This window comes from Astatotilapia calliptera, chromosome 23 (assembly GCF_964374335.1).
Source record: "Astatotilapia calliptera chromosome 23, fAstCal68.1, whole genome shotgun sequence".
Classification (NCBI taxonomy): Eukaryota; Metazoa; Chordata; class Actinopteri; order Cichliformes; family Cichlidae; genus Astatotilapia; species Astatotilapia calliptera.
The window spans coordinates 12340334-12365591 of NC_137443.1; the positions used below are offsets into that span (position 1 = coordinate 12340334).

Consider the following 25258-nt stretch of genomic DNA (forward strand, 5'->3'; position numbering starts at 1 on the left):
TCTCTCTGTCAAAAGAGAGAAGGTGTAAAAAGGGCCATAAAAACTGAGAAAAACTGTAGACTCATAAACTGCAGCTCTTGACAGGAAACACACAGAAACTTTGTCCTCACAGTCAACAATCACAGCGCATACCACGCCAAACAACCTGCAGCAGCTCGTAAAAACTCTGCCAATCTCAAGTTATTCTTTCTCTGTTATTATCTGATCGTTTTCTAGTCATGTGCTGCAGTTTATTGTGAGCTTATTTTCAAAGAACCGGCAGACTCAGATGCAGTACACTAGACCAGAGAGCGAAGTTCAAAGAATTACTGAATAATGCAGCAGTTGCAGCGATGATCAGAAAATCATCAGAGACGGGATTCAACAAAGGCTGCATGGAGCACGAGGGGATCCTCAGACCACAGAGGTTGACAGAGAGTCTGTTGAGAAGTGGGTTGGCAAAGGGGTTGTGAGCACAGCATGCTGATTAGCCGATGCACCCAAGGTGTGCCGCCTGAGGAAAAAGACAGGAACCGGACAACACAGAGACACAGATACACCTTACCTACAGGTGCTGTGCTGGTGCCCAAGTCCAAAGCAGAGGTGAGAGAGCGTGAGAGACAGAGGAGGAAAAAGAGGACCAGAGAAAAGGAGCTTTAATAAGAAGACACTGGAGACAGAAAGGAGATCATGCTTGCAGTTGTAGCTGCTGCTGACATGCCCAGCCATCATCTCCGGTTCAGTTTACTGAGTTTCTTGTTACTCTTGGGTTAAAAGAAACAAAAAACACCCCCAAAAACCTTATATAAAGTAAACAGTCGCTGATATGTTTCTCCCCTTCTGTGACCCAGGTCCACAGTGTATCCCATCAGTCAGTGGAACTGAGGTCTCGTTTCAGAAGGGGGACGCCTCTCCGCCGTTCCTCTTATGCTGTCTCTCAGGGAGCTGGGTCCGGACGCCACATCACCTCAGCAACACACATGAGAAAGTGACTGCAAGTCATAACTGCGCTGTCTCAAAGGCGAAAAGCAACTGCCTGTGTGAAACATACGTAATGGAGAGCTGCATTAAGTTTTTGTAACAGATAACATCTATCGTCTGCTCCTGCAGCAAACTTTTCTGTGTCTTTCAGTGTTTTGCGTATGGTTCTGTGGGCAGTTCTGTTACACTATTGTACAGATGCTATTTCGAAATAAAGTTAATGATATAATGTACAAAATATATTATGCATCATAAATCTTGTTTATTATCTTCGCATTGGCACTTTGGATCTGTTCAAACAGAGGTAAAAATCAAATCTCCATCTGCTGAGGTTACAGCGGATTTCCTTTGAGGATCGAACCAAACACAATAAACTGACAGCATAGCCTTGTTTTACAATTGTTTTATTTGTTAATTTATTTCAAAACACGCAATTTACCCATATTATCCTTTTAAGTTTTTATTTTTCTGTAACAGTTATTACTCAGATTATTCTCCTTCTCAAAAGTCTCAACTAGAATGAAACTAAAAGTCCTCCACAGGCTCTCCGGCTTCTGCAGTGGGAGGAGGGGAAAAAAGGCTTTCTGAATAGACGCGAGTGGGTTTTTCCCTCGTTTATGTGGGTGCGGAGATGTGTGACGGGTTTACGCTGGGGTATGTGCATGTACACGTGTGTTCGTGTGTGTGTTTAAGTGCAATAAGTGGAATGTCCACACGGCCGGGAAATCACAGGACCCGTAGAGCTGAACATTGTCTTCTAGGTTTGGCAGCCAGATTGTCATACCTCTGATTTCATCTTTGGTTTCAGCAAACACTCTCAAAAGGCAGACTCACCCTCTCCAGCATGTGCCTGTGTCTGTTTGTGTGTCTGTCTGTCTGTCCGAGTGCAATATAAGCCACCATCTCCAGACGACTTTGTAAACTTAAGTAGGTACAATGAAAGTGTCTTTGCATTGATTGTGGCCCTTCCTTGGCGCTGGGGACAAAGACAGTCGAACATTGTAGAACGATGGAGCCATGAGTGTGGTGGATCGGCTTGCAAACATCAGCATGGACTCCATTTTGATGTCAGTGGCAGTTTGGGGCGTTCGTGTAAAGTTAAGTGATCTCAGTGTGGTGAAACATGGGATGCTGTAGTGCTCTTGTGTCCCCAGCCACTCTCACCATAACCTGAGTGACTGGGGTTACTCCGCCCACACTGGGCTCATGGGATTGGTTAATTGGCCGAGTAAATGGCTGTGAAGGTCGAAATGAGTGGGAGCGTTTAAATGTCGCGGATGGAAGGGAGAGGGGGTTGAGGGTTACACTCTGACCCAGCAGCAACAATTAGGATTGGGGGGGTCAGGTGTTTGCATAGTTCTCTGTGCAAAAGCCACCAACCGGAGCCATTTTTAAATTCCTCGCGGCTGGTTACATCGTCATTACATTAGCAGGACATTGTGGTGGGTGATGGGAAACATGGTCTTTGCACCACAGCTCTTTTTTGCACTGCTGCGTCGGACTACAATGGTGGCGGGGAACTGGTCATGCGATCGTCGGTTCGAGGGGTTTGAGCTGTGAGATCTGGTCGAGATGGGACGAAGGATGAACGAGTGAGTGGGGCAGTCGTTTGGCAGTCGGGCACTACAGCATGTCACGATTCAGAGAGCCTCTTTTCCGCGTGATTTTGTTCTTCCGTCCTTCCCTTCCTCTGGCCTGCCCTCTCTCTACCTTTTTTCTTGTTTTGAAACTGATTGTCTTCTACCATCACAAAGACACTTGGTTCTGATTGATTAACAGGTAACAGAAGAGGGAGAGCACAGTGTGACTGGGGGTGTCTACATCAGTCCCACCGGCAACCTATTCAATCCCACAGAGAAATGACACGAATATGCTGTTTGACAGTAGATGCGGGCGACACTTCAGGCGGGATGATCGGTTGCCACATGGTACTGCGGTTGGTCGGTCAGTAAGAAATGGTTTCAGATTTTTGCATGACAAATATTGCAACCCATAGCAAAGGAACAGAAAATAGAAATAGTCTTCCACATAGGTAGAAATGAACACATATACATTGTACACAGACCGAAGGAAAGCATGTAGACAGACGTACAGGTATCGGAAGGCCGCTCAGGTCTGAGTGTGTCCCTGTGATTAACTCCAAGTAAACAGCCTGTCTTTGGAAAAGCAAGACACACGTTTCAGGACCCGAGTGAGGACCGCAAGCTGAGGAATGAAGATTGAATGCGATTGATTGGGAGGAGAGGAGTTTGACCTCCCCCAGCACACACTGCCCCCTACTGTTTGGATTTATATACATCAAAGAAACATTGGGGAAAGGGGAAGGGTTGCAACAACACATGCACACAACCAGTGAATCCAACAGTGACAGAAATTCTAAAACAAAGACCCCTCCAACGCCTAAAACCCAAATCCTCCCACCCTGTTTTGTTTATTTTTGATAACCAAACTATTACCCCCACCCTTCTCCCCCCACACCCAAGTCTTTCCATCCTCCTCCTCTCCCCACAAAATCACAGGTCATTCCTGTTGGTTTCTATACAGTTATACAATATCCATGCACAAAAGAAAAAAAAAGTGCACCTTCTTTTCAACAGGAGGTGCTGGTCTTTAATATTCTAAGAACATCAGGAGCACTTGAACACACCCAGGAACCTTCAGAAGTAACTGTGAAACTGTTTTTTTTTTCTTTTTGTTTTTTCAGAGAAAAGACAACTGAAAGGCAGAAGAAAGCTAACAATGGATATAAGGTTATTCCTCCTTTGGTTTAACATCAAATTTTTGGTTTATAATTCAACCCAAATCACATTTTTGTCATTTCTTTCTCTCTTTCTTTCTTTTTTTTGTTGTTTCTTTGAATGTAGGCGTCTGTGAGAGAGCTTTGAACTAAACATCTGAAGCGAGCAGCTCTCGCTCGTCTCCCTCTATTCTCGCCTTCTCTTCTGTCTCTTCTTTTTCTCGCGTGACCCTCCACAGAAACATTCACAATGTCTTTTCCTTTATGAAAACAGTAAGTACATGCCGTAGCAAAAAACAAACGAGAGAACGTACGAGAAAAATAAGCAAACGAATAAAAGGAATTTAACAGTATAAAGCTTCAAGTCACAAGTTCCAAAACTAACTATCATAGTATCATACTTTCATAATCATTGTTATCATTAGCAGTATTATTTTCAGTTTAAATTACATAAAGTTTACATGAAAGGTTTTTGAGGTATTTCAGAATTAATTGTCAACACACGCCTACCAAGTCCTAGCACTAGCCAGGGGGAAAGTTGACTGGACAGACAAGGTGGAGGGAGGGAGGAGAGAGTGTGTGTCTATAAACTGTCAGCGAGTCTTCCACACTTTTCCAGTGCAGCCTCTGTGCTTGCACGCAGTGGGGAGAAAGAAAGCCATTTGGCATTTAAGATTTTATAACAACAGCCCTCTGGGTGCTTACAGCCGCCGCCTCTTTACCCTTCTCTTTCTCTGTTACACAAAAATATCTCTGATGTGAGGAAGGTAAAGCGGCCGAGAGCGTAAGCAGGCCGGGCGGAAAGCAAAAGAGAAACACGAAGGCTGAGAGCTAGCAGAAGATCGACGATACGGCAACGAAGACTCCGACAGATTAAGGAGTAACATATAATTTTGTTTCAAATAAATAGCGTATAGAAAATGTTTTATAGACTTTCTACATGATAAAGTGCTTGTATTCTAGTGTATCAAGATGGAAAGTCAATATGGGAGAAAATGCTGACACAGCCCCCACTCTGTGTCCCTCTCTTTGGCCCCCCTTTCTGTCCATCCAATTATGGGTGCATTGTCTGTGTGAGCACACGCTTGTAAGTGGGTATGCCGCTATATGCATGCATCTGTGTGTGTGTGTTGGTGTGTGGGTGTGTGTCCAGTGCAGTCCCACCCGTGGTTGAAGGGAAAAGGCACTCAACTCTGTCTGCAAGGCAGCCACCTCCTCCTATGTGGCACAATGCAGTCTGACTGCGCTGTTAGTAGGAACATGTGTGTGTGTGTGCGTGTGTGCATAATATCATAAGTGTGTTTGTAACAGTTTGGGGCAAAGAGGGGGGGCTCTCGTTTTTTTGGTTTGTGTCCCCCTAGGCAGTTTGTGACTGGTAGGCTGCAGTATCTTTGGTATTAGTGGCGGTTTCACAAACCACTCAGCTTAGTGAGGTAGCCACATTGGTTCTCACTACTACAAACGTCATTTTGTCAGTGTCATTCCTAAAGCTGAATCTAGCTATTTATCTATGCTCACTGAACTGTATACCACAAGTCAATTTAAGCTCATCATCCTTTGGCGACGTTAACTCACTGCTTACAGCAACGTGAAGTTAGTCAGTACCTCCTGATCAGCTCCTCTACAATGACCACCTCTTATCTAATCTGCACTGCTAATCTGACTACATTGTTGGAAATGCTACAGTTGCATCTTAAGACCACACAGATAACTACGGAGTCCCAAGCGTAAACGCCCCGCGCCACCACCACCCCACCCTCCAATAAAACATAGCGAGTCAGCCAGGACATTTGGAGGTCATGTTTTGTCCCTCTTAATTTTACCCCATCCTCAGGGCTCAGCTTTAAAGGGGCGGGGGGGCTGAGAGTACCACAGTTCCGACACGAAATGCCAAAGGAGAGAAAGTGTCTGTCATTTATTCTTCTCTTCAGCAGCTCCCTGTTTCTCTTGTCTTTTCTCTTTCTTGTGGTAAATGTCCTGCAGGTCTATATTCACACAGAATGCAAAAAAGAAAAAGAAACAAAACCACGTCCTTCGTTGGCCTCAGTCCTTGCATCCTTCTTTTTTCCCTTTTAAAAAGTCCTTCCTTTTTTTGTTTCTGATTTATCAACAAGGTGCCATACTTATGCACAACAGAGCACAATAGTAACAAGAAATAGAAACTTTGTGTCTATGGTACTAATTAAATACCCGCATCAATATAGAGAGGAAGGGGGCGAGGGGTTGGAGGGGGAAATGGGGTTAGAGGGACAGAGGAGGTAGAGAACCAAAGATAGAATGAGAGATTTTCTTCTGCTTCAAAATGTGTCCAGTTATGCGTTGGAAACATTTTGTGTTGCACTGTATGTTTGGTGTCTTTCTCATTTGAGGTTTGGTTATTGTTTGCCTTTAAAATCAGATTCTTGTTTTTTTCTTTTCTTTTACTAAAAAAGTATAATTTCATTCAGTTAAAAGCTGATTGTTGGGCACTATGGCACACACCGCCCATCATCTGCAGGGCGCACTGTAACCGTGTGTTAACCATCGCACCGTTTTCTCTGACTCGCATTAAGGCAGTAAGCATTGGCACTAATTGTTGTAGCATTTTAACAGCTGAGTGTGGTGTTTAGCTTTGGGCTAGCTACTGATAACCCTTGTGTGGGAATAACCAGGTTTGACAGAAATCACATCTGTTGAATTTTTTTTTTCTGCAAGCAGATGAAATGAATGAATGGAAAATCAATGATTTCATAAAACCTCTGAAAACTAATCTAAATGAAACCTCCACTGCACCACTGATGTGTCTTACTTAGGATGCCTTTCTGTTACATTTTACTCTGTTGTACTTTCCCCTTCCTCTCTTTGTGTAATTTTCTTGTATTCCGTTTGGATTGCCCAAATAAATCCCTGCCTTTGCAAAATCCCTGCATTTTCAGCATTCAGGCTAACCATCCCCCTCCTCCGGCTTCACCAGTGCTGGTTGGATGAGGAACAACAATAGGATAATGGTTAGCTATTGATCTGCCTTCAAAGAGCTGCGAGGCCTGAATGTGTTGTGCCATGACTTCTCCTCAGCATCTAGTGGCTCTTCCCTCCCTCTTCTCCACTCTGAACCCCCCTTGCTCTGCTGGATGCCGGTCTCTGCTTTCAACAGCAGGGGGCACTGTTGCTCTGCCAGCGCAGGCAAGGCTGACGAGGTGTGCTTGCTGCTGATGCTGCTAATGCTGCTGCTGCTGCTGCTGCTGTAGTGAGGCCTTTGTGTCCCCATTTCCACTGGGTCTCATGTGCTCCTCTTACATTCTGCTTTTCCTATGCAGCTGTAATGTAGTTGGCTGGATGCCCGAGCGTGTTGTTGTCATCGTTCGGTTCTCAGTTATTGATTAGAGGAAAAGCTCCCAGCAGAACAAAGAGCATGTCCAGACATCTCACCCGCCTCTCCTGTTGGTCAGAGAAACGCAGACTCTGGGCTCAGGCTAAGAGTAACAACGACACGTCTCCCTGCAGGCCTCCCAACATCTGTGCAAAAAATATACGAGACCTGGGCCTGGAAGACCTGAGTATCTACTGGCGAGTGTCTTGAGTTTCACCTTCATGAGGGGGTCAAGGCCTCGCTCCCTCTCTGTCTGCATCGATTCATTTTTCAATTCATTAGTTTGCCGTATGATCAGGCCGAGCTGCTCTCTGAAATGGCTGGCCATCAGGGAATACCTTTGGCTGAGGAATGAAGGAGACTGCGGGAGGAGGAGGAGGAGGGGGGAGGTAGAGGCAGAGAACTGGAAAGCCTTGTTGTTTTTTTCATGGGCTGCGTTGTTTTCTTCATGACGGCCTTGTGTGTGTGCAGGATGGGGCTCTGATAATAAGGCTATGTGCTGTTCTGTTTTCAGATTTATTGCCGTTCTTTTGCCCTTGTTGCTTCCGTGTGCCGCTCTGTGTGTGTGTGTGTGTGTGTGTGTGGTGGGGGGGGGGGGGGGGGGGGGGGGGACAGCGAGGAGGCAGACACAAAGGAGGTGAGTTGAGAGGAAAAAGCAGAATCAGTGGCTACTTGGGTGGTGAAGGAGGAGGCCTGCATCATGTAGATACCGCCCAACAGAAACGTCAAATCTTTGGTGTCGCTTTGCTTTGTCAGATGCCATAAAAATTATTTTCTCTCAAAAAAAAAGGGAAAAAAAAGACAAAATCAATGATTGTCCTTGTGTGTGAGAAATGCAGAGTGGACCTGACTTCACACTTCACCTTTTTAGATTATGCTTGTTTCAGGTGAGAGCTTGAAATTTTAACTGATGTAAAAGATGATTGCATGGCACAAAGGATTTTTATATCGTGTAGAGGACACCTTCAGGCGCTCCGGGCCTGGCAGGGCTGTTACAGACAGGCTTCGCAGGGAATTTCCAGCGTCGCCTGTTGTTCCGGCCTGGTCCCTCGGCCCGCCGAAGGCCCTCTCCTGCTTCTCTCAGGCCTTGGAGAAGGTGGTGGCAGAGGTGCCTGGCTGCCCGGGGCTGGTACCGTGGTCATCGTGCCAGCGGTCCACACAGCGGCGGCGAGCATTCATGAAGAAGTTGCTGACGGTGCTGAGCTCCAAGCCGAGCTGCTGGGAGATGGTGATCTGCATTTCCTTGGATGGACGCTTGTTCTCCTTGAAGATGGCGATGAGTGTGCGGCGCTGCAGGTCAGTGAAGACTAGACGCTGTTTCTTGGGCGCCGTGTTGCGGTCCTTGTGTTGCTCCTGTTCTTTGCGCTTGCAGGCTTGGTGTGGATTGTACAGGTGGGAGGGATGGGAATGAGAGTGGGAGGCAAAGAGGAGAAAGAAAACACAACGCAAGGTAAATATACAAAAGTGATCATTTTCATGAAGTGAGAGCTGGAGGTGGAGGGAAGTAAAGTGCGTAAACTATAATTACCCTGTACTTAAACACATAAAACTGGTTCATACACCAGTGGAGATGCTATGGCTCCATCTCTATTGCCATATTAAAGTTGATTTAAAGCTAATCCATGCCTCCTGCCCAGTGGGACTATTCCTTCCATCCTGCAGAGTGCAGACAGGGACCCAGCCTGCGGTGAGAGAGAGAGAGATTGGGGGGGTGGGGGGCGCACTGGCTGTTGCCTGCTAGCTGGAGACACTGCTGTTTGATTCAATATTAATGCAGTTTGAGTCGCAATGGGGGACTGAGTGACTGTTGCACAAAAGTAAGCATTTTGTGTTTGAGTGTGCGTGTGTGGAAATGAAAGATAGAGGAGGGGCAAATGCAGGGAAAGAATAGGTTGGAGAGAGAAAAACAGAAAAGAAGCAGGAGTAAGACAAAGCGTGTGTGTGTGTGTGTATGTGTTTGTGTGTGTGTGTGTGCGTGCATGCGCGAGTGTGTGCAAGAACTAAAGAGAGTAGCTGAGATGAAGAGGGAGGGGTTGCGAGTGAAGGAGAAAGCGAGATATTGACCGACTTTGCTGTAGGAATTGGGGGGTTCTCTGTAGGGACTGAGGTCAGAATCCCCCCCCCCAGCAGGTCTACAGTCTGCTACTTCAAACAGAGCCCACTGGAGCCCACTCTATTGAGCTCTGAGAGGGTATTTATAACCCCCCCCCCCCCCCCCGCACACCCCCACCCCTCCCAAACACAAACACTGGAGAGGTGCTTGCACTGGCTGCTATGAGCCCCTTCCCATACACAGAGCAATTTTCAAAAGAAAACACGCTGAGTGTACTCTTCTACGTTTGGGAGGGTGTCCGAGGGGGTGATGGGGTTGCGTGCTGCAAACGCAGAAATTAATAGTTAATGGGATGTAGGTAAGTGTGTTGTAAGTATTTGTAGGAGACGGGTGGAAAGCAGCAGACAGGTGGAAGGTAAAAGGGAGAAATGGCGCCCAGAGATGGTGTAGGAGGAGTGTGTGTATGTGTGTGTGAGGTTAAGGCACCACCTCTGCAGCCACATGTTCCCCTGCTGACTGAGGATCGAATCCTGCCAGAACGCACTGTGTGTCCCTCTCAGCTTCCCTACTGTCTCAATAAAACGGGAGCAAATTGGAGAGAGAAAGCGAGCGGGAAAGATGCCATCCCTATGGGGTCTCCACCTGCTGCTGCTGGTATTGTCTGATACTTTCATACTCGCCTTCAGTAATGTCTCACTCTCACGCTGTGTGTGTGTGTGTGTGTGTGTGTGTGTGTGTGTGTGTGTGTGTGTGTGTGTGTCTTGATGCATTTAAGGACAGATTTCTTTTTTTATATTCTCCTCGTGTGTGTGTGTGTGTGTGTGTGTGTGTGTGTGTGTGTGTGTGTGTGTGTGTGTGTGTGTGTGTGTGTGTGTGTGAGGAGGCTGTGATTATGCTGAAGTGGCTGGAGCCAAGCAGTGGCGCTGTGTGTCTAATTACAGTGGAGCAGAGCCCATTGATCAGCCATTGCAGTCCAATCTGTTTACTACAGATGTCTAACCTGCACACTTGCGCATCCATCATATTCATATTTCACATCAACACTGCTGCTATATATATCAGGCAAACATGCTAATATGCCACATACAAATTTGTCCATGCTTGTACGAACAGCGAGCGTATCATCATGTATAATACTTTGATTTATTAAAGGTTTAAGAGTAGTAATGATGGTGAGAAAAGGGAGGAGGAGGATGCCATTTCTTTAGTGTCTGAAATGATTCACAATAAGAAAAAAGTAGGACACTAAAGAATCAGAAAGACTACAACGAGAAAGCATATTCTTACTACATCATCATGTATTTATTGTATTTCTCTTTCTTGAAGATACTCTAAAAATGCCAAAGTAAATCCCACCTGGTAGTTCCAGGGATAAATATTGACAGGCTAGCTTATATCCCGGATTTCTTTGTCTCCTAAACCGATAAAAGTTCATATTTAAGATGTTTTCTTTTTCCCAATAAATGGAGCTGCTTACTTCATTCTAATGTATATGAACAGTTCATCATTTGTGTCTTCCTTTATAAAGAAACTCTGCTGAGAATTACTCTTTCAGTCACGTCAGAGTTTGAACATCAAGGTTCCAGTGATAAAGCTTAAGTGCTCAAACATTTCCAGGTGTGATGAAATCTCTATTTATTCTATACTCGACAACTTGTACTGGATCATCACGGCCATCGGGGAGAAGCGTACAGCCCATCAGAGACATGCCAGACAGTATGGATTAAACGTGTGTGCAAGAGGATTCGTTTCCCAGCAGGACAATGAGCCTAACATGTATCTAAGCTCCACCGGGCTTTTTTGAAGTCCGAGGAGGAGCAGCAGAGCAGTGCTGACATGTGTGACATGTCTGCTCCTATTCGAAACACAGAACCTCTGGAATGGTCGTGAAGAGTGCTGAGTTAATCATTTTTTCTTATAAAAGCTAAAAATACTAAATAACATTCAGCTTCATTTAAAATAGTTTTTTCAAGCTGGATTTTTAAATACGCTTCCCAAGATACCTGTGTTTATTAATGTAGCTCCTCGTTACACATGAGCATGGACTGCATCTCATACAAGAGTATTTTTGTTATGGGTTTTGCTGCTTTTAGTACAGCTTCTTCCATTTTTATCAATATAGATTGATTACTGTCTTTAGGTTAATAATAATAATAATAATAATAATGATGATATTTAATATATATTACAACACTCAGTTCTCCATTCATCTTATGCAGCTTCCAGCTGGTATGAGCAGCTTTACTTCCTCCTGTCTAACTTTTTTCTTCCTGTGTGGTTTGTCCAGACACACACACACAACCTCACACCAAAAATAGGACCCCTGTAAAAATCCCATCCAGCCAAATACAACAGCTTTAATGTTTTAAACGCTTTCAAAAATGTTTTCTCATTTATTTGTATTACGATTTATCAAACCGCATCATATCTCAAAGAGTTCCTAATGGTTAAATGTTCTCTCCAATGCCTAAAAGGTAAGAAACACACATCCAAACGTTTTCGCCGTGAGTGCACCTGTGCGTGGGGAAGATGCAGAGTCAGCAGGACGAGTGTTTCTCTCTTAATGTGCCTCCACAGCAAGCTGACACAGTCCCGGACTCTCTCCACATCTTCTCCACCGGATAGTCACGTTCTGCCACCTCATCGACCGCTTGCTTTGTTCCGTTTCTGTCGGTAGGTGTCGCTCTCGTCGTGGCCCGGCTGCACGGGGCGCCATAGCGCGCTGCCTTTGCTACAGGCGCTGGATTTAGTAATCGATATCGATCGATCGGTGAGGAAGGGGGCCCTGATTACTGAACCAAGCTCGGCGTAGAAAAGAAAAAAATCGATCATTGCAGCTTTTAGAGCTACAGTAGGCACCGAGCAGAGAGACGGACATAAACTCATGCACAAAGAGCAGCCGGACAGGAGCAGAAATCCTGATTTGGCGCTGGGTGTTTTCCGAGGTGCGCGTGATGCTGATAAAAAGAGAAATGAGATTTCTATTTCTCGCTTTGGAGCTGAGAGCAGGAGCTGACCTACTTTGGAAGAATCCCTCGAGCTCCTCGCTAACATAGAAAGATTGATTCTCACAGCCACGTTTGTCCCGCGTGCCGCTATTTTACGCACGTACATCATATACAGGCTACACAGGTGTAATATCATTGACCATGAATATGCGCACGCAGTGGAAGTCCAGTTAATCCTCATGAATGTCAGCGAATGTCCCCGCAGACTGACCCGTGCCTCCAGACATATGGAATTCTTTAATAATGCCTTTATGCGCGGATGAAAACGGTATAAGTTAGACTCATTTCTTTTCCACTGATGACATTAATATTCTTTGCTTCACGACAAACCAAGCGAGGTTAAGAGAAAGGCCCTGGGTGTCCAATATCGATCGATAGATTCGTGAATAATTCGTGTGTGAAATTCACTTCGTCCAATTAATTATGCCTCGGAGGGGGGAGTGGGCCTGGAGAGGAGATTCATGAAAGGGGCTGGAGACGTGAGAGCGCACCGGGCAGGAAGCGGAGTGATGATCCAGCTTTCTGTGCTGCTGAAACCCGAGCAGGAAAAGGAGTAAATTATCATCACCCGCTTCAGCTGTGATTTCTGCGCCCGGCTGAATACTCACAGCTGTCTTCACGAGGCCTCCTCGATCCCTGCAGATGTGAGCTCATCTGGCGCATTAATCATTTATCGATCATCGCTGCCCTTCCTGCTCATAATGAGAAAGTCAAACCGCCTAATATTGTGCCTGTATGAAACCACGATTACACATCTGCATAAAGAAACAGCCCTGCTTGTTTTCTAAACTTCTCTGGTTGGCCCTGTTTGTGATCCCTGGAAAGGAGACGAGGTCAACAGCGTATGCTGATTTAATTAATTTACCAATAAACATGTTTACGGGTTACGGTTGGGTGCCTTTATATGTATGCACACACACACACACACACACACACACACACACACACACACACACACACACACACACACACATACAGTGCCTCCCCTTTATTGTTGGAATGCAGTGCTGTCCTCACTAATAATCTATGCAGGCTGCTTGTAGCTGTACTCTTCTTCACATGGAGCATGCGTGATTGGGCAGTTTGGCGTTAAAGCTTCGGCCTGTTTATTAAGTGACGTCTCTGCTGCTTTGCATGGGCTATTGCTCTAAAGATTGATAGCAGTGTGCATATATATCCACACGGCCCTCTCTGCAGACTGTGGCATTCGGTTGCAGGGAAGTGCCAAGCTCTCACTCTCTCTCTCTCTCTCTTTCTCTCTCGCCAGGCCAAAACACTTCCTGCTCAATACTCCTTAATGTAATGAGTGAGAATTGGTGTTAATATACTGATAAAGCGGCACAATTTGTTTGTTTGCCTTCTCCTGCGACTCAGCTGCGAGGCATTTCTGTTCTAGCCCTTCAATAACACTCAACCTGAACTCAGTTACACCTTCGCCCACATTCCACCTTCAAGTCCGCGAGACTCTCTGCTGCCTGAAACGTTTGAAGCTAGCCTTTACCTTTAGATTTGCTGTATTAGCTCTCACAACACTCTCATGCATGCACTGGAATTTGGATTTTCGTGTTAATTAGAGGATTTTTTAAAAATACATTTTTTAAAGATCCGTGTCAGCCTGAGATGCTCGAAAAGCTCTTTCGGTGCTGTTTTCATCCCAGCTCGTTATTAGTGAACCCAAGAAACTGCGCAGCGCTAAGAACATTCAATAATGAGCCGAGGCTGATGACTGTGATCATCACGCTTCTTATGAGGTTTTGGATAATTAAAAGCACTCAGCCATTTAAGCGCTGGACCGAGAGCACGGAGCTGAAATTTACCCCGCATTACTTTTTTTTTTTTGTTTAATAGCAGCCCTGTTCTGCACGCGCCATTTATTGTTATGAGTGGGTCCATTGTTAGAGTGATAATCTTATCTGTGATTATCATCGATTTCAGTGATAATTGCTTGAGTTATGTGTGATAGCTGTAATCATGATTCTTTTTTTATTATTACTGTGAATGTACAGACAGGTGGCCATAGGGATGCTTTCCCACAAACAACAGGTGGGAGTTTATTTTTTTTCTTTAAAAAAAATAATATTTTTGGACGTTTTTTGGTTAAATTTTGCTTTTACTGAATTCTGTTAAATTAACTTTCATATTTATGTTAAATCTTGTTAAGTAGTCGAAATGATAAACTATTTAATTTCTTTAATTTTTTTTATATAATTTCACCCCAGCAGCAAATTATTCTCATAAAACGAATCAGCATTTAATTAATTAAATAACCATGTAGTTTAATATTGAACCATCACGATCATTTACTGTAAATCAGATGTGGGGTGAAAATTATAAAAGAATATTTACCGACTTTGTTTTCTGTTCGAATCCCACACCATTGTTTTCAACTTTTAAATCTCGCGGGACTGGCAGGATCTGCGGACTTTAATTACCTTATTTTTATATTTGCACTCCTGAGTGGATGTGTGCACATTTGTGCGCCATTTGAGGGTTTCATATACTTGATTTCTCAGAAACAAAATATCTTCAAATGTCAGCTGGCCGCCGAGCTGTCACTTCTCTGCTAATTTTTTATTTGTCGCAGGAGAATCATCACACTGATCTGCAGTCGGATGATACTGTTTACTCTCCACGGGGACGCAGACAGGTTTTCAATATGCAGGATTTTCCAGATTCAGTTCAATACCGTCCTCACTCAATCATGCGAAGAGAGAGTCAACACAAATATTTCCAGCCCTTATTTCCCAGCCCGTTATTGCACCCATGTAATTGCATTTATCTGATTTATTCTCTCCAATGCAAGACAAAGGATATTAAAATGGAGAAAATATATTATATAATAAAATAAGGCGATGTGTCTTTATCTGTTACAAAATGCACATTTTGAATGTAATGTTTAATTTTATATTATGTAGTCCTTTTAACACTGATGTATCGCTTGAGTTTTACTTTAAAAAGTGTGTCAATTATGTTTAGGTTTTTATTTTTGTACAGTAAGATATAAAATATATTTTATTTAACTGGTTTTCTATTTTTGTGTGCAAAGTTTTTGATCAGCAAACAGCAGCGATTATTATTGAACGGTAGTTCAATAATAATACCAGTAGCAGTAATAAAATTTATAGTAATAATATTAATAAAAAAATAATAATGATGATAATAATAATTTTGTTTTGATACACAAGGATATTCTATAATAATCTCTCACACACGCCTCAAAGTCAGAAATCCTGAAAAACGGAAATGCAGCGTCAGCGCATTCACGTCCCTCACCAAAGCAACAAATTAACCAAATTATTAATTTTAGCTTAAACCCGAAGGCAGTTCGTTATATTTAATAACATGTAACACAAAGGCTGCAAAGGCTGACATCGATTCATTCATCAATTGATTTCACAGTCGTTTTGTTCCTTTGTTGATCTGTGTGGGGTTGCCCAACCGGAGTTTCGGGTTGCATCTGTGGGTACGATAAGCGGTGTGTGTGTGTGTGTGTGTGTGTGTGTGTGTGTGTGTGTGTGTGTGTGTGTGTGTGTGTGTGTGTGTGTTGCGGTTTGGTTGTGATCGACCCTAGGAAGACTTAAGGCTCCGTACATACGAACCATCTGCAGGCTTCTTTCTTTCTTCCCAGATATGATTTTTACCTATTTTTTATTTTATTTTATTTTTATTTTTACATCCAAAACATTGTTTACAAACTGTTTTACAGTGTGAGCTAAATGTCAGTTAAATCATTTAATCTTCTTTTGTGTCTGTCAAATATTTTCCCCTTTGGCGAGAGAAACAAATTTACAAAAGATGAATTTTTGCGATTATTTCTTATTTGAGTTTTTCACTCAAATTCATAATCTGTCTTTCTACCTTATGGATCTCCTTTAATGCGATGCTATATTACTTTTTATTTTATTATTATTATTATTATTTAAAGTCTTACAATGATCAAATGGATATCCGCCCTTTTCGTCTTTAATTGCTCGGACAGTGTCCTTGCCTTCTGTTCTTATCCTGCGCATTAAACGAGCCATTATCGGGCCTTTAATAACCGATGGCCTGTCAGAGCGCCAGATAAGAGGGGAGTGTGCGGAATCGCTGCTGCTTCGACGCCGCTGGACACTGATTTATAACTAGCGGTGGTTTTGGTTACTCAAATCCCCAATCACCCCTAAAAAAGTAATCTGTTACTTATTTCCTGAAGTATCAGAGACATTTGGAAAATAGCACAGCGAATCACTGTCTGGAATAAATCAGGGCTGATGACGAACTTGAACAGATCACGATAAAATTAACAATTTGGAGCGAGTGAAAAGACGCCTGGCAGAAATGTCGGCACTGTGCACGAGCACAGGAGCTAGCAGAGCATGTGGTTTTTTTTCGGGGGCACCCCGGCGTTACATAACTCCGGTCAACATTTTAATTGCTCACCAGCTGCTCTTTGGAGTCCTCACTTACTGATGCTCTTATGCAAACCACCACAGCCTGCAGACAAAGGCCCGCGGTGTCATTATAAAAGGTGTTGTTATAATAACACCTGTTATAACGACATTATAAGGGCGATATTGTCCGTTATCATGCCTCAGCTCCACTGACAATTAGCTCATTTCACATTTAAAATCCTTTTGTGCACCTATTGAACTCCAAAGCGCGTGCACGAACAGCGAGATTAAATTAGGATTGTCTTTGCTTTGGACCTTTTGTGTTTTTACTTGGAAGTAGGGGACGCGCGCGGTGCCATTAACCCTCTGATGCGATCCGCGTGCATGCCGTTGACTCTGCCAGCAATTTGATTTAAAGGTCATTCTCTCCTATCGATCCGGTTTGGAGAGGGGGCGACTGAGCAGCGTAGGAATTGATCATCTAAAATAGAAGAGACGGTATTGGAGACTGTACGGAGCGCTGCTGCATTTATAATTGCTAACCACGCACCCCGTGTGAATTGGAACGTGCGCGCGCTGTGAGAGGAACGGGTGAAGACGTGGGAGAGACGACGCGGGCTCCGGCTTCAGTCAGGCTAATCTGATTTCTATTAAAATGACATTATTTTGAATAATAAGGTCGACGTGGTCAGAGCCGGCTATGCGGGACGGCCAGTGTGGGTGGGATGTGTGATGAGCAAAAAGAGGTTAAACGACTGTGAACTGTGAGTCGTCTCTCGCTGCTAATCCCACTATAGCACAGCCTTAAAGGGAAGCCAAACTCTCAGACTTTCACTTGACAGCTCCGTAAGATTCGTCCTGTTATGTGTTATGAAAGGTGAGCTGTTAATGGGAGGGAGGGTGTTGCATGGCGGAGATGGAGGGAGTTGCATGGCCGCATGGCGCAGCTCCAGAGATGGGAAGGAGATGCCGGGGAATGGAAATCGATACAGATTCAGGGCTCACCAGATCGGCCTTAACAATTGGCGCAGACGCACTCTGCATCCCGATCACACACATACTGGAGAGAAGAAATGGAGGAGGCGACAATTGCGAGGTGCTGGTGGTAAAACACTATCCTGTGGGAATTAACGTATATGGTTTTGCTTTGTGCTGTTTTGCAGTTCCAGCATGACTCCAGCAGTGCATTATTATGAGTCCTCATTTCACACTCGAACATCAGGATTCCTCTAAATGTGTTTGTTTAGGAGTCCAGCCAGCCTCTCCACACGAGGCTACAGATAATGTCATTTCATTTGGAGTGAGCTTCACTGAACTCGGGATTTAAACAAAATAGCCTCGAGGTATAACCTCAAGAAAATGACTGTTGCCCTCCCACCAGGGGATTGAAAAGGCGATGCTTGTACACGCGTGTCTCAGTACTTACAGCACATGATGCTGTGCTTAACGAACAACGAAGCTCTGAAACCACAGCTGCACTGTTTACTCCCCTATCTTCCCCTCATACATCAATTATTAACGTACCAATCGATTATTTCGCAGGCCAGCATCAAGCCATCTTTTCATGTAAAAAAAAATGCTGTTTGAGATTATCCCTCATCAATCACTTCTTAATGTTTCTACCAGTGAAACCCGTTATACTAGATTAAAAAAAAAAAAACATCACACCTTTTAGGCATTTTTATTACGTCAGGATATTTCCGTGAAAATCCCAAAATAAAGATGACCTCCACTTTGTATCTGCAGCTGCTAAAAGAAGCTGGAGATGTGATTTAAATGGAAACCCCGATGGGCTCCGTGCTGGACTGGAAAGTAGGATGCGTGGTGGTGTGATTGACGCGATTGTGGATTGTAATATTGATCGTTGGGTGGAAGCTGTTGGATGAAATAATGGTGTTTAGAGGCCACAAGAACGGTATCAAGTATGTATTTGGAAAACTCCAGATCACCACCTTCGACTGTCCTCAAACCTGCGGTGGATATTTCAGCACTCTGGACAGCGCCAGAAACTGACCAGCAGGAAAACGCTTTGTGGACATAAACACAAAGCTTTAACCACCTTCTGTGTGCCACACACAAACCAACACACATCGATTTAATTTAAAGAAAAGCAACAATTTAATTAAAATATACAAAACACCCAGAATTCATCAGTTTGATATAAAAGCCCGAGTTTATCTCAAAATGATGAACCCCTAACCAAAATTAAGACCGTGCGTTGTAAGGAATGGAAATGGGCTGGGGATCTTAATAAATACATATATTTACCCAGGAAAATGAATGGATTAGTGCAGAGAGGAAAGGGCGCAGAGTGACGCTGATGGGGGGGATGGTGGTGGATGAGCTGGAGTATAGCTCCAGGATTAGGCCTGTGTAAACTGCATGTAGTCCATTGAAACATGAATAGAGGCCTCCCACCGTCATTCTCGACAATGTTTTTCCTCTGTGTCCTGTGGGTCTTGACCTCCACACCCTGGCACGTGCTCCGGCCATTTAGATGGAAATGAACCGCTTCTTTTTGACAGAGAGGGAGAGAGAGAAAGGGGGGACCCTGGCATGCCATGGCACATTATCACTGGTAAATGGAAGGAAACGAAGCGGGTATTCCTGGAAGGTAGGAATGTATTTTTTCTGATGATATTTTCCGTGTTGTCCAACATCTGTTGGAAAAACGTGAACATTACCCGGGTGCACGAACCCCCAAAGAACAAACAAGGGATTATACACCGCATAAACAAACAGAACATGATAACAGGAAAGAAAAATATGTGCAGGGGCGTTTTTTTAAACCAGCTGTCCCCTTTCCCAACCTTTTCCGGCTCCCGCCTTCCCCCCCTCCCTTCTGCTCCAGGGGAGAAACCAATGGGAGAGAGTGCTGAGGCGGGATAATTGATAGATGCACTGGCTATCCTTATCGATCAGGGCTGTATTGACTCGACCAAATACATTGAGATGGAGTGTGGAATTCAACACAGATGCAAAGACGAATTGTTTTCATCGTTAATGCGATCTTTAAATGCCCCCCAAACCTCACTCTGCCCGCGTCTCTCTTAAAGCTGCCCGCTTACACAACAGCCGTCTGCATAATATATGTTCAGAGTGTGGAAATGCCTTTTGTTTACGTGGCCAGTGTGTTACAGGTCTACATATGAAGAACACGGTAAGTGGAGAAAGCATTAGGAGATGTTAAGCGTGAAGGACACACATCCCCCCTCCAAACGTGCCCACCTTTGCTCTGCTTTTCCTGTCGGCAGTGAATTGTCATGTGTGTGCGCGCGCGGACACTGGTATTTTCGCATTAGCTAAGCAGGGCAGCTGCATTGATTCGTGTGACTGTGATGAATTTGGAATAGTAATTTGAATTTATTGATTGATGTGGCCGAGCGAGTATGGCCCAGCCTCACTTTCAGCATCCAAACCCCCACCCGCCTCCCCCAACTCCCACTCCCAACCCACATGAAAGCCGAGGATAATTGTGATTTTAAATGCAATGAGTAAAATGTTGCTCCCTGCATTTACATACGAGTCATTTGTCATTTTAACCCACCTAGAGTGTCCTTGCTTCTGCTGTGGCAGCAGGTTGATGCACAGTGAAGGCTTAAGAATCAGCTTTTTCCAAAAAGAAGTATTTATTAATTGTGTGGTGGCAATTTCGAATAAACTTCATTTATTCATTTAATGTTGATAACATTTGCACTTTCTGGTAAACTAAAATGTGGTAAAACAGTGCAGCTCTTATTTTCGTTCACCACTGAGCACCTCTAGTCTGTCCTGGACCTGAGCACATTCAAATATGCGGCAGCCGTGTGCTGCACAGGACTGTGCCACTCCAGCACGCTAGTTGAATTGAGGGTTTTATCCTGGTGCCGGGTGTGGAAGATATAAAACCCCACTGCCCAATTAGCTTTAACAGCAGTGGCACTTAAAGAGACAATTGTGGAGTGTTTAAATCTTTATTTACCAGAACCCCACTAAATACGCAAAGGAACAATTTACATGCCATTAAGTGCTTTTCAATAGGGCATTGACTGGAACTAAAATATGCCACTATATCTGCTTAATTGAACTGTTCACTGAAATACGACGCAGAAGCGCTGATTGACGTTTGGAAGAGCAGCGCGTCTAAACAAGGCCTTTACAGAAACATCAATGATGGGGGACCTTTCACTCACATCTTTGTATTAACTCCACCGTAGAGCTTGTTTTCATTTATATCCTATTAATCAGGTTGCAAGTGTTAAAGACTTTAAAGTAGGCAGAGATTTGGGTTCAAATCACAGCCTTTAATGTGACAATCTTTGCGCGATAAAAATCGAAACGATGGATCAAAGTGGCGAACCATTCAGAAAACCGAAATGCTGAGGCAGAGAGGGTTTGTGCCACATTTAGTATTTGTCCTGTTAAGCTGAGATCTCATATAACTTCACAAACAGCAATAAACAATTTCTCAGCACAATGACTAAATAGGCCTTAAATCAAATTAGTAGACAGAGATCCCAGAGAGAAGAGGGGACAACACAGACCAGAGAAAGACGCATCTGTTTGTGTCTTACAGATCCAGATCGATCATTTATCACTGCGCTACTCTGAAAGGGGACGCCTGGACCTGGAATATTGATCCATAGGAGGTCATGCTCCCCAGGCTCTTTGGCCAGGCCTCAGACGATCCTTGTTTGTGACCACGCGCATATTTGACAAGGAGAGAGCCAAAGAATTAGATGAGGTTTGTTAAATAAATAAAACTGGGTGTTCGGGGCACAATGATATCAAAGTATAGCGTTTACCTTTCAAGTAAGATTTAATCAATTTCACTTCTCGCTCTGAGTTCCTTTGTTTCGCCTCTTTCTGCGTGCATGTGTGTGTGTGTGTGTGTGTGTGTGTGTGTGTGTGTGTGTGTGTGTGTGTGTGTGTGTGTGTGTGTGTGTGTGAGAGAGAGAGAGAGAGAGAGGGGGGGGGGGGGAGAGTGAGACAGAGGAAGATGGGTGCACGCATGCATACTGTACTCGTGCGTAAACGTGCGTAAAGCCAAAAGTGTCTGAGCAGACTCGGTTTGGTTTGGAGTCTGTCTGTTTATGACAGACAGCGCTTCTCTTTTGTTTATCACACAATGTATGTTTATATTACTGTGCATTGTAGCATCAATCAAAATATAGATCTCTCTAAACATTTAACACCTCAACTGTCATGATGAACTTTTACTCGATACAATCGACTAATAACTTCTACTAATGTCTATTTGAGCTGCTATTGACAGTCTCGCCACATTGACTTCTAATTGATCCCTCCACATCACTCAGGCTGTCTCCTCACTCACCTGCAAGCCTCAGCGCTGACATCCGCTGGAACTCTGGCTCCTGGAGCCACTTCCACATCCTCCTGAACGTCTCTCGGCCCGACTTGAGTTTACTCCAAGGTTTAGGATTCCGCAGCAGGTCAGACAGAGTTCCCTGGGACCGACACAAGATCCTCTGAGCAAAGATGGCCTGGGGGATGCTGTAGCGCTTGAGCTCTGCTGTTATTCGCTGTGCCACCTCCTTGGTGTTTATCTCTTCCACCTGCCCTGACCCAGCACCTTGCCCGCCTCCCACCACCGTCTGCCTGTCTCGGTCTGAGAGCATGGATCCGTTTGCCTGAGAGTGCGGATGGCTGTGATGGTGTATACCGTTCAAGGATGTCATTAGCCCGCCCCCGTGACCCCCGAGACCGCGGGCCAAGTGCTCTTCACCCCTGGACAGCATGGCTGCGTGAGACTCGAACCCCCCCGAGGAGAGCATCTTGTCGTTGGAGAGGTGAGCTCCGGGACCGTAGGCGCTGAGAGTCTGCTGGGAGCTGTGCAAAGACCCGAGCCCGTTGGACAGGGGTGACAAGGGCTGCCCCATCCCGGACATATCTTTGGGGTAGTGGCCATAGAGGTTACTCATAGAGGCGAGGCTTCGGTCGTCTCTCATCAGGGTGAAGCTGCCGCTGACATTCCCAGCTGCAAGTCTCTGGTGTGCTGGATGGTGGTGAGCATGCGGGTGTGGATGGTGAAATTTCTCCGAGACCGTGGATATGGGGGGCAGGTGCTGTAGCGGCGTCAGCGTTGTGTAGGTGCTGCTCAGGCTCATCCCGGAGTCGCACGACATGGTCATAGCCGGATGCAGGGGGCCAGACAAAGCGTGGTCTGGGCGATAGTCCCCCGCTCCCTCCAGTATCGAGGCCATGCTGGACACCATGGCTGACCGCCCGTGCGACACCAAGTTCCGATGCGACGCCGACGACTGGCGCGCGTGCGGGGAGTTCATTAAGTCGCTGGTTTGATGGGAGTGAGATACACCGTGCAGATTTCCGATGTTTTCCATTGTCAGCTCCATCGTTGAAAGGATCTTTATTTCCACCCCTCGCGCCACTCTCTCGCTCTCCCTCTCTCTCCCACTCCCTCTGTCGCTCTATCTCGCGCTCCTTTCCAATAAATTTGAAACGATTTCAAAGCCAAGCCATTGATTGGAGTTGCCTCTCCGCAGTCAATCCAGCATGGTTTTAAAGGATCGGGTCCCGGCCGCCAAACAAACCGCTGCTCGGTGCGTGAAGGTGTCTCCGCCTGCCTGGTTTCTCTCCGCTGAGCACCTTCTACTATACCCAAAGCGCTGCTCGGCTCGCTGTGTGTATATTGACGTGCCCGCGCTCCTGTTAAAATGAGACCGAGCCTGAGCCTGTGCGTAAGTGCGCGCCCCCGTGGCCTATCCTCGCACTCGCGAACCCTGTCTGGGGCCAATCTGACGTCACTGGCCCCCGTGTCAGGGCTCGCTCGCGTTGTAAAGCGTGGACCCTCAAATCCTCGAAAAGATTGCGTTAGACGCGTTAGATAAAAGACAGAATGCGCAACATTTACACTCAGATGGATAAGAAGGACCCGCTCCTTGTTTTGTCTGATAAAAGTGTTTCACAGGCGCCAGCAGCACATGTGATAGCTGTGTTGGAGGTTAAACATGTCACAACAGATCACGAGGGCAGGTAAAAAAGCACATCTGGAAGTGCAAGTCATGCCTAACAGTCTTGGTTTTTCCAACTGTAAATTAAGCATGCGCTATTTAGTGCTACATATTCAAAGGATTGTGTTTATATAGACAATAAAATATTTAACAGTGCAATAAAACGTGTGAATTACAGCCTTAAGACCCGTGTCTGACCTTTGACACTTACTTTACAGCCACTTTCCTAAAGCACACATCTGAAATTTTTGCTTATACTCATAACTTTTTTAAAGAAAAGTTTTGGGGGTTTTTTTCCTCTAGCAAATGTTTCTGAATAAATTTGTCGAGCTTTATTTCATCATTGCCTCCAGGCTTTGACCCCTTTCGCTTCTTTGCTCCACGAATTCAGGCCACGAAAATCAAACTCTCTCACACAAATTCCGACATGATATCCCTTCAAAACTTCTGCGTAAAACTTGCTTGGTGCTCGCTGGTGTCAATCCAGTTCAGCAATCTATCAATATCAGCGTATGTATGGATCAGGGGATCCATCGATAGGTTGGTGCCTATTGCAGAGGCCCGCAGTATGGATACCATATAGCAGCTTGTTGAGATCGAGTGATTGGATTGTGTGAAATGGGAGAAATAATAGGTAGTGGAGAGCATAAAACTTCACTGAGGTCGTTAAATACTTTTTCAGCTACTATAAGCACCAAGTACATTTAGTACGTTGTGTACTGCTGCTTGTCACTAGGTAAAATCTGTCGCATACATAACTAATAATTCAATAATCAATTTGTTAAAGCACGCACAGTGTTTTTGACTTGATGACCTGTTACAGTGGTGATTTTCCGTTACGTCACTAAATGCCCAAAATTTACCAAATGAGTCTATGGCAACGTGAAGTTCAGTAAAAAAAAGAAATAAATGAATAAAAATAAAATAAAATAAGAATAAGTAATACATTTAATTTATTTTATATAAATAAATAGATAAATAGGTGCATATAATAAACTGCCGTGTGCAGTCTATATATGCAGTTGTGTGAGGACACATAGAATGAAATTTGCTCATTAATCTCCTAAAATCACAACATAAACACCTCTGTGAAATCTGTAAACTCTGTGTGTGTGTGTGTGTGTGTGTGTGTGTGTGTGTGTGTGTGTGTGTGTGTGTGTGTGTGTGTGTGTGTGTGTGTGTGTGTGTGTGTGTGTGTGTGTGTGCAGTAACCAGCAGTCCCGTGTAAGTCGTTAGTTGCTGCTGCACTCTGTGAACACAGTTATCAAGTGAGGAGCCATGGCATTTACACCGATGTTATGTAAAATGAGCCCATTAGGATTTCGACCCGAAGCTGGGGAAAAAATAGTCTAACACTCCAGAAAGTGGCATCACTAATCATTTGCAAATTGCATAAAATAATTTCCCTGAGCAGTGTTTACCAACTGTTAGGTCACGGCCATCCATTACTTCACCGATGAATTGTGATATCACAACACCGTGGCCTTGGCACACAGCTCTCCTGCAAAGGATGACCCTAAAAACTGTGTCTTTGCTGATTGCCAACGGGGGATGGTGGCTTTTGGCTTGTGCCATCAGGAGAACAGCAGTGTCCGCTTGGGTTAATGTCCCTGTATTGATCCCAGCAACCACTGCTATCGAAAATGAATTACCGAAGCCCGCACAGCAGCGAATCCGTCATCTGTGCTCAGCCAGCCGGCCAGAGCAGCTTATTGGTCGCGGTGGTGATGGATGTTAACTTTCATTGTTGGCTCCCTGCTCCTAATTCACCAGGGTTTACAACCCAAAACAACGCGCTGAAAAGTTTTAT

The 25258-nt window shown here is 44.8% G+C and overlaps 2 protein-coding genes across 6 annotated transcripts in view; one reads left to right on the plus strand and one right to left on the minus strand.

The window, feature by feature from the left end:
- The window catches only part of atp8b3 (ATPase phospholipid transporting 8B3), a 20187-nt gene extending 18516 nt beyond the window's left edge, over positions 1-1671 (plus strand). For both annotated transcript variants that reach the window (XM_026158071.2, XM_026158078.2), the window contains one exon: positions 831-1671. In XM_026158071.2, coding sequence (XP_026013856.2) covers positions 831-971 — 141 coding nt within the window. In that variant the 3' untranslated portion in view covers positions 972-1671. The remainder of the gene's footprint in view (positions 1-830) is intronic.
- On the minus strand, positions 619-23416 carry onecut3a (one cut homeobox 3a). 4 transcript variants are annotated; one of them, XM_080297968.1, is made up of 2 exons: positions 21792-23416; positions 619-1015 (listed from the first exon to the last, which is right to left on the minus strand). In XM_080297968.1, exons 1-2 carry the CDS (start codon positions 22828-22830, stop codon positions 948-950), a joined length of 1107 nt encoding a protein of 368 aa, XP_080154094.1. In that variant the 5' UTR covers positions 22831-23416; the 3' UTR covers positions 619-947. The 4 variants fall into 4 exon arrangements, with proteins under 4 accessions (XP_080154094.1, XP_026013865.1, XP_080154093.1 ...); XM_026158080.2 differs by lacking the exon at positions 619-1015 and adding an exon at positions 1348-8419; XM_080297967.1 differs by lacking the exon at positions 619-1015 and adding an exon at positions 8582-8728.
- Between the last annotated feature and the right edge of the window lie 1842 nt (positions 23417-25258).